Raw genomic sequence first — 12,137 nt, 5'->3', positions numbered from 1 at the left:
CACACAAAAAAAGGAGACCTTGCCATTTGCAACAACATGGATGGACTCAAAGGGTATTATGCTAAGTGAAATAAATCAGGCAGAGAAAGACAAATCCCATAAGATCCTTATATGTGCAATGAAAAAAAAAAAGAAACAAGATCAGAAACAGACCCATAAACACAGAGAAAAATCTGAAAGTTGCCAGAGGTGAGGCACTAAAGGAAAGGCAAAAATAGGTGAAAGGGAGTGAGAGATACGGGTTTCCACTTAGGTATGTCATGCAAATAAAAGGCACAGCATAGGGAATATAATCAATTATGTTGTAATAGCATTGTATGGTGAAACATGGGAGCTCTACTTGTGGTGAGCATAGCATAACATATAGATTTGTTGAATCCCTATGTCGTACACCTGAAGCCAATGTAATATTGTGTGTTAGCTATATTAAAAAAAATGAACTCTGTCATATTCATTAAGCTCCAGGGATCTAGAAGTTGCCTGATTGAGTGGTCAGGCTGAAATTCTCTCACAAGAATGCATTTGGGTCCTGCTGGGGCTGTGGTCTCTGAGGACTTGATTAGGTTTAGAAGATGCACTACCAAGCTCGCATGGTTGTTGGCAGGAGGTTTCTTTGAGTTCCTGGCTGGAAAGCCCTGTCCATAGGAATGTTCACCACATAGATTTCTCCAGAATGAATGATTTGAACATCAGTCAGTATAATGCCACACTGCTTTCTTTCTTTAATTTTCTACTGTTTTCAATTTAATCTTTGCCTCACACGTGGTCATTTACCCCTCATTCTATTATGTAGAAGCGTCACTGACCCCTCGCTCCTGCAATGGGAGGATAGTGCCCAGGGGCATGGACACCTGTAGCAGGGGAACTTTGGGGGTGGTGGAGGAATAAAGGTTGAAACATGGATTGATTGCTGATTATCAGAGTAATTTCCAGGAATTTAAAGAAAGTATGATCCCTGAAAGCTGAGAGGAAAAGAAAGGAGGAAAGTTCCATGGATTAAGTGGTTATACAGCACTTGGTGATCACACTGCTATTCACCTCCTCTTGAGTTTTCTCTTTTTGCCCCTCAATCTCCTTCCCCTCTTCCAGTTACTCTCCTTCCTCTTGCTTATACTCTTCTTTCTTCCAGACCTTTCCATACTTCTCCTTGATGTCTCACCTTTTCATCTCCTCCCGACCTGTCTGCTGGTCCCCCTTTCCCTCCATATTGTCTCCTACTTCTCCGTCTTGACTTTCTTCCTCAGCGACCGCTGGGACAGAAGCAGTTCCTTCTTCTTGACATGAGCAAACCCTATGCTTTAGGCAAGCTTCCCCTTACCTCCTTGTAACCACATCAGTTGTTTCCACTGTAAAGGACAACAAAAAATAGTGAAACAAACTGCCAATCTGACAATGCCTGATTCTCCGGAAACTTCCTCTGTTTACTCAATCAATACATGTGAAGCTTTTATGAAGTGCCTGCCACTGTGTGAAGCATTGTGGCAAGCCTGAGCATATCAATCGTACCTTCCTAGTTTGGACTTTGTTTTCTTCATCCCGCTTTCATGCTTTGAAATTTTCTTATTACTTGTTTGTTGCCTGTCATCTATAGTGAAACAAAGGCATGATCAGAATGAACCTTGATAACTTTGTTCACAGTTGTGTCCACCTTATTTGAAATATTGTAGGATTCCTGGTAGATGCTCTATAAGCATTTGTTGAATGGATGAACTCATGATCCTTGCTCTATTTGATGAAAATATTGTGAATGTGTTTCTTGAATAAACATCTGTGAAATTTTAGTTCCTATTTTGTTCAAGTGTTTCTGACTATTTATGTAATATAACATCTGCTATTCCCACAGTATGCCTTACTTTCTTGATAATAATCTTTCCACACAGACATCAATAATGGATTCACTTGTGTTTCCAAATATACAAGTCCTCCCAGAGAAGGATTCCAGTGCTCCTGATCAGCACTGTGCCTCCACATCCTAGCCTGGGTCTCAGAATGCAGTATTCAGTACTGAATTTGTATGTATTAGTCATACTCTAACCCAGGAGACAAAAGCCAGGGTCCAGAGATAGTACAGTCAGAATATAACCACATCAGTTCCTTAGATTGAGAAAAAAAATAATGTAAAAAATTGTTGGCCAAGTATTAGAGGACCAAGGAGACCAAAAGGGAATGTGAAGGTGTCAATTCCAGAAGTCACTTCTAACCCTGGGTCTGGGGAACAGAAGGAGGGGATGACAGTATTAAATCTGACGAGATTGGAGGAGGAGCCCCTCAGAGCTGAAACTCAGATTTTGAAGAGTGGGTGCTATTTAGGTGGTTCTGGAGTGTCAAAAGTTCAGAGAAGAAGCCCGTGTGTCTGAGGCTCACTCTTTTGAAATGGGGGTGAGGTTGGCCGGGGGTCTCTCAGGCTTGTTCCGAGGTCTTTTATAGGTGTTGGTAAGACTGGTTCTGGCAACGTGGAAAGTTGCTAAATAGAACCAATAATGCCACTGGCATTCCTTCCTACCGCAGCCCCCCTCACCCTCATTTACAGATTTGGGGAACGGGTTGGAGAAGGAGAAATGCCATTTACAGAGGCCCAGCCTCATAATCACAAAGAATAGCTTAAAGGGTGAGATTGAGACAGAGGAACAGTAACATAATAACCAGTACAAAAAAAAAAAAAACAAAAAACAAAAAACAAAAAACAAAAAAAAAAAAACAAAAACAAAAACAAAACACAATGAGCTGAATCCTGGGAATTGTTTATACAGGTTTCAAGAGCTGAGAAACTGACCAGCAGAAGGGAATACAACCTAGAGATTTGCAACAGTAGGAAGCCATCGCCACCTCTGGGTGGGGGAGTCAAAGGTGGTGTTACCAGAGCTGCAGCAAAGTGATCCTGCCCAGCACAAGCTGGAGCCCGGGCGGAGATGCAGACCCAGGCCAGCAACTCTGCTTCAGGCAGGAGAGTACAGTGAGTGATGTGACTCCTGCCTGCCACTGCTCCCTACACCTGAACTGTTGCTTCTCAAGCTCCTGGGAAGTTTCCCAGGTGTCATCTGAAACCGACTGCCTTAATTGGAGGGCAGGGAGAGACCAGGAAAGAGGCAGGCCACCCCAGATGGTAGGTAGCAGAACTCCTGAGCAAGGGAACAAAGATAGGAGGTTTGTCTTGGGTGGTGGCAAGCTAGTAGATGTCTGCACCGGGCACCAGAACTCGGTTTATATAGAGGACACAACTGGGCTCCGTTGTATACCCTCCTCCTGGTCTCAGCAAGACATGACTATCTCAAGGTCATGCCCTTGGGGCTGTTTCAGCGAGGAGGAAGACAGATTATGCACATTCCAAGGACAGGGTCAGGGGTGAGGAGCCCCCACTGCTGGGGTCCAGCTCTTGGGTCAGCCAGCAGTCACGACTTCTCCATGACCTTCCCAACAGACATTCGTGTTCAGGTGCTGCTTGATAAGAGGTCCTCCTCTTCCCCTGCATGGGGTAATTGCTCAGCAGGGACCCAATTACTTGTTTGAAGTTGGGAAGATAGTAATTCACAAAGTGACTGCTGACTTCATGAGCTCTTCGTTGTTTCTATGAACCTTGAGCCCTCTTCAGGGCACACACCCCACTGAGCTGTCTGGAAGGCATTCCTGTGCTCAGTGCACAGCCACCAACACATGGATCCCCTCTTTCCTGAACATGAAACAGAGCGGTGCAGGGTCCTGAGTCCACCCTGCATCAGCACGGTGGGAAAATATGTGCAGCTGACAAAAGAGGGTCGGATATTCTCCTGATGAGGCAATGCCCTTGCTGGGGAGAACTGTAACCCAGAAGAAAGATCGTCTGTACCCCTGATTCTGGGGAAGAGCGCTACTCATCCTGCTGAATCACAACAGCAGCAGCAAAGCTGTCCCATCCTAGCAGAACTGATCAAGTGTGGAGATGGCTTCCTGGAGGTGGGGTGAACCTCAGTGGGACTGAAAAAGTGGGGCTGATGGTCAGCCATGCCCAGGGGCCTGGTCATAGCCCTCTGCTACCCTGCTCTCATTTATGAAGGTTCTCCCACTTCCTGGGCTCACACAAAAATTAATTGCATGGAAGGTCACACAACGTGGATATGTGTTTTCTCAATTCTGCATCACATTCTAGTTGTATTGATTTTACTGTGAGTCTTACTATGAGGCATGGGGGTCAGGAATCCTATCCTATCATAAATCTCGTTCTAATTTATTCTGTCTCTTCATTGACCTGATAGGATTTGAAGGTTTGTGCTTGAGATTTAATGGCCAAGAAAGGATTCTTGAGACATTTTTGGTGCAAAAAGGTGATTTTTATTAAAGCATGGGGACAGGACCTGTGAGCAGAAAGAGCTGCACTGGGAATGTGAGGAGTGACTGATTGTATACTTCTAAGTTGATGGAAGGAGGGTGGATAGAGATAAAGTAAGTTTCTAAAGAATTTTAAAGCAAGACTTTGAGGACCTTGCAGGGCTAGATGCTATTTAGATATGGTTACCTTTAGGGGCACCTGGGTGTCTCAGTCAGTTGAACATCTGACTTCGGCTCAGGTCATGATCTTGCAGTTCATGAGTTCAAGCTCCGCATCGGGCTCTCTGCTGTCAGCACAAAGCCTGCTTTGGATTCTCTGTCCCCCTCTCTCTCTGCCCCTCCCCTCCTTGTGTTCTCCCCCCAAATAAATAAATATTTAAAAAAGGATAATGTTACCTTCAGTCTTTAATAAAACATAAACATTAAGGCACTCAGGCAGCCATGAGTTCCTTGAGGAAGGTCATGGTCTGCATGTTTCAGGTACGTATCAGTGGGCTGCAAGCTGTAAGGAGGTTTAATTTCAGCTACATTTCTCTTGCTTTTGTTCTCCTCATCTGACCTACCCAACACAGGCCCTGGAGGATGAGATAGGAGCCGCTGACAGGCAATGCCAATTTATACCACAAGGTGGGAGACACTCGGGTCCTTGTCTCACTGAGTCCAGGAATGAATCTCGCGGACAGCCACGAGTGAGCAAAGCGGTAGTTTATTGAGCGAAAGTAACAAAGTTCTCGAGTGAGAGGGGTCCTGACTGGGCTGTCACCAGGGATTTTTATCCCTGACTCTTTATTGGGACCTTATCAGGAACTGTTTGTGAGAGTCCATCCATGGTGCTTAACATAGGCAGGTCTGGAATGCGTTCATCCTTTTTTGCCCCCAAACCCTGCCACTGCTGCAGTCAACCTCCCTGAGGGTCCCATATCTACCCCTGCTTACTGCTAACCCTTTCCCTGATCGGCATGACCTTTATTACTCAGAGATTAGCCCGCCATACGCACACACACACACACACACACACACACACATACACAATTCAATATTGTCCCCACCCAAGCTTAGCTGAACCATGGTTAGTGTTTAATTTCTAAGGTGACTTAATTTTTGAGGTGGACTTTAAGGGCCTAAACCAAAAGAAATATAAAATACTCTCTGTTCCTTTTTACTTGGCCAAAATTCAGGTATTTCCCGATTTCAATAGGGAAAAACGTTGAGTTAAAAGGAAAAAAAAAAGCTTGTTATGAAGAAAGAGGCAAAGAGAGTATTTATTTATTTATTTATTTATTTATTTTTTCAATATATGAAGTTTATTGTCAAATTGGTTTCCATACAACACTCAGTGCTCATCCCAAAAGGTGCCCTCCTCAATACCCATCACCCACCCTTCCCTCCCTCCCACCCCCCATCAACCCTCAGTTTGTTCTCAGTTTTTAACAGTCTCTTATGCTTTGACTGCAAAGAGAGTTTCTATGCAAACCAGACAACTGGGCTTGTTTTTGGCCTTCTCAGGATAAAAGACGCAGGAGTGCCTCTATGTTATGGCACCTGCCTCATACGAGGAAGAGAAACCTAAAAGTACCTTTTCTCTATCCCCTCAGACAAGCCGCTTTTCTAATTGATGATGGAGAAAGAAGGGAGGAAATTAAGTGGAGAGGAGCCAGCAGCGCTTAGAGGAGACTCCTATTCCAGTGCTCCCTGTCCTTTCTCCTTTATACCCTGGGCTGTCAATGTCAAGGCTGTGGTCATAGGGACTGTCTTCCCCTCTCTCCCCAGGATAGGAATCAATGACAATTTCCCCAAGTCTTGTTTTTTATTTGTAAATTCTCTTAACACTGCGCTCAGGGCATTACAAATTGTTACTATTATTATTTGATTTGCCGATATAGAGCTTTTTGCAAGAATCAATAAGGTCACTATTTAAACTGACTGAAGACCACAGTCTGGCTCATTATTTTCCATTTAAAAACATGCTGAGCATTGGTGGTCAGTCACGCTTGTAAATTAGCTTATTTAGTGGATAAGAGCACTTACATTAGGAGTCCTGTATTTCACTTATGGGCATATATGGAAACTGGGATCCCAAATACTTAAAACGTTTCCATTCAGAAATGGGTCCCTCCCTCTGGCACCTGATACTTCTCCTTCATATTCCTTCAGGAGAGCTTCACAGAGAGAAAACTCTGGATAACTTTATGCTCAGCTGCGCTGAGGTCTCTGACCCAGTATTTCTGGTGAGTAGGTCAGTCTCCACAGGGCACCTCCTTTAATTTAGTCTAGATGTAAACACATATGTCATCTGAGAGCAATCAAGTATGGCCAAGGAGTTTCCCTGCTATCAAGGAAAGAGTGTGAAGAAAACCATTTTAATAGAAGGTCAAAAATAATTATTTTATAAGATCTAAACCATAAATTCTCTATTCTGTTTTTCCTAAGCCCTGGTAGCTAGAAATCCTAGAAAGGCATAATTTTTGACATATCTTAGGTCATAGTGTGGGTAACAATTACAATCCCGTGAAAGAAAATGAAGAGAAATCATGCACTTACTTAGCCCAATGTCCAAAAGTACAAGGATCTATGGTTCAGATATTGAATATTGTTTTCCCTGTGGGAGGACAGATTGGTGAGCAGATGAAGGAAACAGAGAAGAAATGGAGTTTCTTTTAGACTCAGCTTTGAGCAGTTACCCTGAGTCCCATTTGTTCATATATCTTATGGCAGGTCCTGACCGTTCATCAAATTTCACTTTGTGAATTTGAAACAGTGGAGGTGAAGGGAAGGACAACAGTGGTAATGTTAGCAGTCAGACCAACTTGACAGAGAGACAGTATTGGTAGGGGTTAGAATACTCAGAGTGGAGACAGACAAGGACTGAGTCTCATCTGGGTCACCTATCATCTGTGTTACTTTGAAAAACAAACTTAATTCTTTACACCTCATGAGATTGTTGGGAAGGTAACATGAATTAATGAACATTAGTAATTTCTAGCAGATACTGGCATTTTTAAAGTCTTAATGTATTAATTATTACTACATCAATAAGAGATTTTTTGTGTGGGAAATGAATAGTTTAGATGGATCTTCCTTTCAAGTTGTGTCATATCATTCAATTGTCCCCGATTTTCACCTTTCTGTGAATGCCATTGAGTATATTGTGAATATACTTTCATATGTTTTATGTACAAATTGTGTAGCTCCATGTCCTGATCTTTTACTTTTCCCCCACCACACAGTCTGTCTCATTGTTCGTGATATGAAGATGATGATGATGGCAATGGTGATGATGATGACGACAATGACACCACGGATGAAGCCTTATGGCTACAGTCAACATCAGATATTAAAGGCAAGCATGAAAGTCATGTTTTCATGCACCGAAACATACGGACAATGGTTCGGCGGATCTCCTTTGTCTTGGCGCTGTAAATGAGAGGGTTGAGCACAGGAGGTACAAAGAGGTAAACATTGGACATGAGGACATGTACATAGCGTGGGGCATGCTTCCCAAAGCGGTGCACTGTGGAGACCCCTATCATCGGCACGTAAAACACAAGTACAGCCAAGATATGTGACACGCATGTGTTGAGAACTTTCAGGCGTTCCTCTCGGGAAGCGATGGCCATGACCGAGTGCAGAATGAGCACATAGGAGAGGAAGATAAGAAACATGTCCATGCCAAAGGTGGATACAAGAACAAAGAATCCATAGATGCTGTTGATAGTGATATCAGCACAGGCCAGCTTCATCATGTCTGGGTGAAGGCAGTAGGAATGGGAAAGAACATTGGATCTGCAGATAGGCAGCCTCTTGAAGAGGAAGAGAAGGGGAAGGAGGATGATGAAGCTCCGAGCAGCCACAGCTATGCCTATTCTGGCAATGACTTCATTGGTGAGCACGGCAGCATAGCGCAAGGGATCACAAATGGCCACATAGCGGTCAAAGCTCATGGCCAGAAGAATGCCCGACTCCATCATGGAGAAGGAATGAATGAGAAACATCTGGATCAGGCAGGCATCGAAGGCAATGTTGCGGGCATTGAGGCAGAAGGTTCTGAGCACGGTGGGCAGTGTGGCCATGGACATGGCCACGTCACTGAAGGACAGCATGGACAGGAAGTAGTACATGGGCTCATGGAGGCTGGGCTCCACTCGCACGGCCTGCAGGATCACAGTGTTGCCTCCGAGGGCCACAGCATACATGACACAGAGGGGCCCTGCTAGCCAGGCATGAGAGCTCTCCAGCCCAGGGATGCCGGTCAGGAGGAAGGAAGCAGGATGAGTGACATTGAACAGTCCCATGGTTGAGGGGAGGCCAGGGCACTTTTCAGGATTGGAACCTGAGGACTTCTGGGAGTTGCCCCTACTGGAGGGCAAGAAGCCAGGGAGTAAGACACACAGGGGGTGAAGTCTACACAGGTGGAAACTGATGCCTTCCTGAAATCACTGGTTAGGGGAAAACACAGGCATTCTTCTTTTCTTCATACTGTAGGATCGTCAGGCTATAGGCTTGGCTAATAACCTTCTGTTTTATAAATGAAGGAAGACATTGGTAAAGCTTCACAAATATCAACTAGGTACAAAGTAAACATTTGAGTCATGTTATGTTAAGCAATATTATCTACCATTTTAAGGTGTCCCTGAAGCAACTTTGACTAGAAATATGTTAAGTGCAATTCATAGGTAGTTATTATAAAGGACACTGGCAGTTTGAGTTATCAATAACTCACGTTATTAACCCCTCACACATAGAAAGCCTCATGTACTGCGTTGCTCAGCTTTTGTATAATGACACATGACTGACTGCGTTCTACAGGATAAGCCACAATGATTTCTTTGTGAGAGTGTTTACATATTGAATTCTCCTGTCATTCTGATATTTTGGAAACCCCGTCATTTTCATTCCCTCATGATGGATGAAGACAGTGAGGGCCAAAAGGCTTTTCGTCTGACAAAACTGTTTCAGGTTCAGGCACCCATCTTTGGGAGAAGAACTCCAGAAATATTTTCCCTTCCTCTTTCCTCTGCCAAACCTAACAAAGCAAGGCCACAGCATCTTAGATTCCTTGCTGATTAGGGTGGAGGAGCTTGGAGACCCAGGTATCTGAAGGCCACAGAAATGCTCCAATGAGGACTATGCCACATTATCACTCAGAATATTCCTGGAATTTTGGGAGTAATATATGGCTCAGATTGCCTTGTGTTTCTCAAGAAGTCAGTGGCTACTTCTCTGTGTGATTGCTTGTATCCCTTTGTGTCATAGAGCTGAGTCTGTGCACACCTATCTTACTCCAGACACGTGACGCTTCAGATCTATGAATGACCCACCCCATTCATCTCTTTTTTCTCCCACCTGACTACAATTACCATTTTTCATACAACCCTCCTTGAAGAAATTTGGGGCAAAAAAGAAAAGAGGAGTGAGCAAAAGTGAAAGGAACAGAAAGAGAAAGCGGAAGAAAACAGGCTTCAGTGAGCAGGATTCTGTGCAGGACAGGGAGAAAGCCATCGTGCGTGTAGGGATCTGAGTTGTAGCATTTGTGGGAAAAAGGCTGCCGGACAGCCCCAAGAGCACATCCTTTATCATTCCCAGGAGTGACTCACCATGTTGGGGGGTCTGGATGAATGGGAAAAAAGAAATCAGTGAGAGAAAACCAATCCTTGCTGAGCACATTACGTGCCAGATACCCTGCCAGGAACTTATATCTATGTCACCAGTGAATCTATGACAGAGGTGGAGGCTCCCCAAAGTGAGCCTGCCTCTTAGAGCATGGAAGCAGGTGATAACGCCTCATCTGAGTAAAGAACTGTAAGACTCTCTAATGTCTAGTTCAGTCTTTGAGACCCATTGAGGTGTTGGAGAAGATGCTGAGAAGGAAAACAGAGCACACATTTCTGCATGGAGATTTCAAAGACACTATCGAACAAAGAGGAAGGCTAAAGGCAGATTCACGTGGCCAACAAGATGCAGAAGTTCTTGTCTCCAATGCGGGACTCCACTTCCCTTGTCCTGGCTCTGAACTTTCCTTTCTCTGAAGCCACAGAGAGGCCAGAGTGGTTTAGGGGAACAGGCCCTGGAGGGGGTGAGGAGCTCTGGCATTTCCCCTGGATGGGGCTTGTCCTGGCCGTGTGGGCTTGGGAAGCTCAAGTTCTCTGTCTAGATCGAGTCTCCTCCCCTTTATCACTGTTCTCCCACATATTATCCTTTATGGCTCTGAAGTCCTTTTACTTTTTACTTTCTAGTCAAAGAGAGAATGCCTGTGAAGGTTTGCTACAGAGCTTCAAGAAGGCAAAGACAGGCTGAGAAGGAGTTGGGGGTGAACTGAGAGGCTCTGCTGATGACCAGCATTTGGAATCAAGGGCAGGAATAGAAAAAGATTAGACATGCTTGGCTATGCCAAACCGCTGTAAAATTTAGAACTAGCTGATTTGTCTACACTTTTAATCTCCCAGGTGACTTTTACAGACTTTGTCTCAGAATTCATATGACAAGTACAAACGTTGAACATCTGCACGCTCAGCAGTGGGTTTGATCCGTGTTGTAATTTGTGATCACCTTGCTTCCTGGATTTCTGAAATTTGCCTGTGCCCTGATCCTATTCTCCACCCTGAACTGCTATAATGTTAATGAATCGTAGGAACATGGATCCCAAGTTCACTGAATCTGCAACGTGAGCTCCCTGGAGAAACAGTGCATGACCCAGGGTTAACAAGTTAGTGGCAAAGCCGGAATGGGAACCCCATGTCCAGGGACTTTGCATCTGATCTGCTCACTCTAAGTTTTTTTTAATGTTTATTATGTATTCCTGACAGAGAGAGACAGAGAGAGAGAGAGAGAGAGAGAGAGAGAGTGAGAGAGCACAAGTGGGGGCAGAGAGACAGGGAGACAGAATCCGAATGAGGCCCCAGGCTCTGAGCTGTCAGTGCAGAGCCCAATTTGGGGCTTGAACTCGCAAACCGTGAGATCGTGACTTGAGCTGGAGTCAGGCACTTAACTGACTGAGCCACCCAGGGACCCCTGCTCTGCTCACTCTAATAAAAAGCTCCCTTCTGGTAGCTTCCTGCACTCTATTCTTCTTTATCTCCCCACCCCTTACCCAGTTTCACCCTTTCTTAGAAGAAACCTCAGAAGAGTCAGCTAGCTACCCACTACTGGGTTGCAGAACTCACCAGAAGCCAAACAGAGGAACATCACCAGGGGAACAACACACACACTCCTCTGTATCTGCTAGAGTGAATTCATGCCTGCTCTTTTTTATCTAATTCTAAGCCTCTGGAGAGAGCAAGTGAGGCTGGCTTTGTGTCTGAACATGCATCGGAAAGAATTTAGTCTCTGGAGAGCCTTAAAGACCAGTGAGAATAAAGCATGGGCTCCTGTATCTGAAAAAGAACTCAGCAATTATTCAGCCAGTCTAATTCTCTACCCAGGGCAAGACACTGTCTGGAAGGATGGGCAGGTGTGTTAGAGGGGAGTTCATTGTCTTCTAAGGGATCCCAGGATTTTGTAATGTTGACCAAGCCCAACAAGTAATGTATGAGCAGAACATAACCAATTTTGCTTCTCAGACCCCTTTAGTCGCATTGAATCAGGCTAGTTCTTTCTTCCATCGTGCATGAAAACTGAGTTTCCTAAGATTTCTGGTCCCCTGCAGCTGATAACACAGCCTCTGGTGAGCCCTGTGTGTACTGACAATGCCCACGGTCACATAATAGTCGAACTTTCCAGGGTTCAGAGTCACCCCATTTCTCTTCTCCCATCCCTCACTCGCTGACCATGGCTTTTGACTTGTTCTTCTGAAAGGAGAGAGAAGGGAAAGTGGATGGTTCATTATTTATGCGTGTTTC

General features: G+C 44.6%; 1 protein-coding gene across 1 annotated transcript; it reads right to left on the bottom strand.

Moving 5' to 3' along the window:
• Positions 1–7,655: 7,655 nt before the first annotated feature.
• LOC122200232 (olfactory receptor 51I2-like) lies at positions 7,656–8,594 on the bottom strand. Its single transcript, XM_042905705.1, has one exon. The coding sequence runs from the start codon at positions 8,592–8,594 to the stop codon at positions 7,656–7,658; it is 939 nt and encodes a 312-aa protein (XP_042761639.1).
• Between the last annotated feature and the right edge of the window lie 3,543 nt (positions 8,595–12,137).

Source organism: Panthera leo, chromosome D1 (genome assembly GCF_018350215.1).
Source record: "Panthera leo isolate Ple1 chromosome D1, P.leo_Ple1_pat1.1, whole genome shotgun sequence".
Lineage (NCBI taxonomy): Eukaryota > Metazoa > Chordata > Mammalia > Carnivora > Felidae > Panthera > Panthera leo.
The sequence above is the reverse complement of the archived record's forward strand: the minus strand, read 5'-3'. Positions and strand labels throughout refer to the sequence as shown.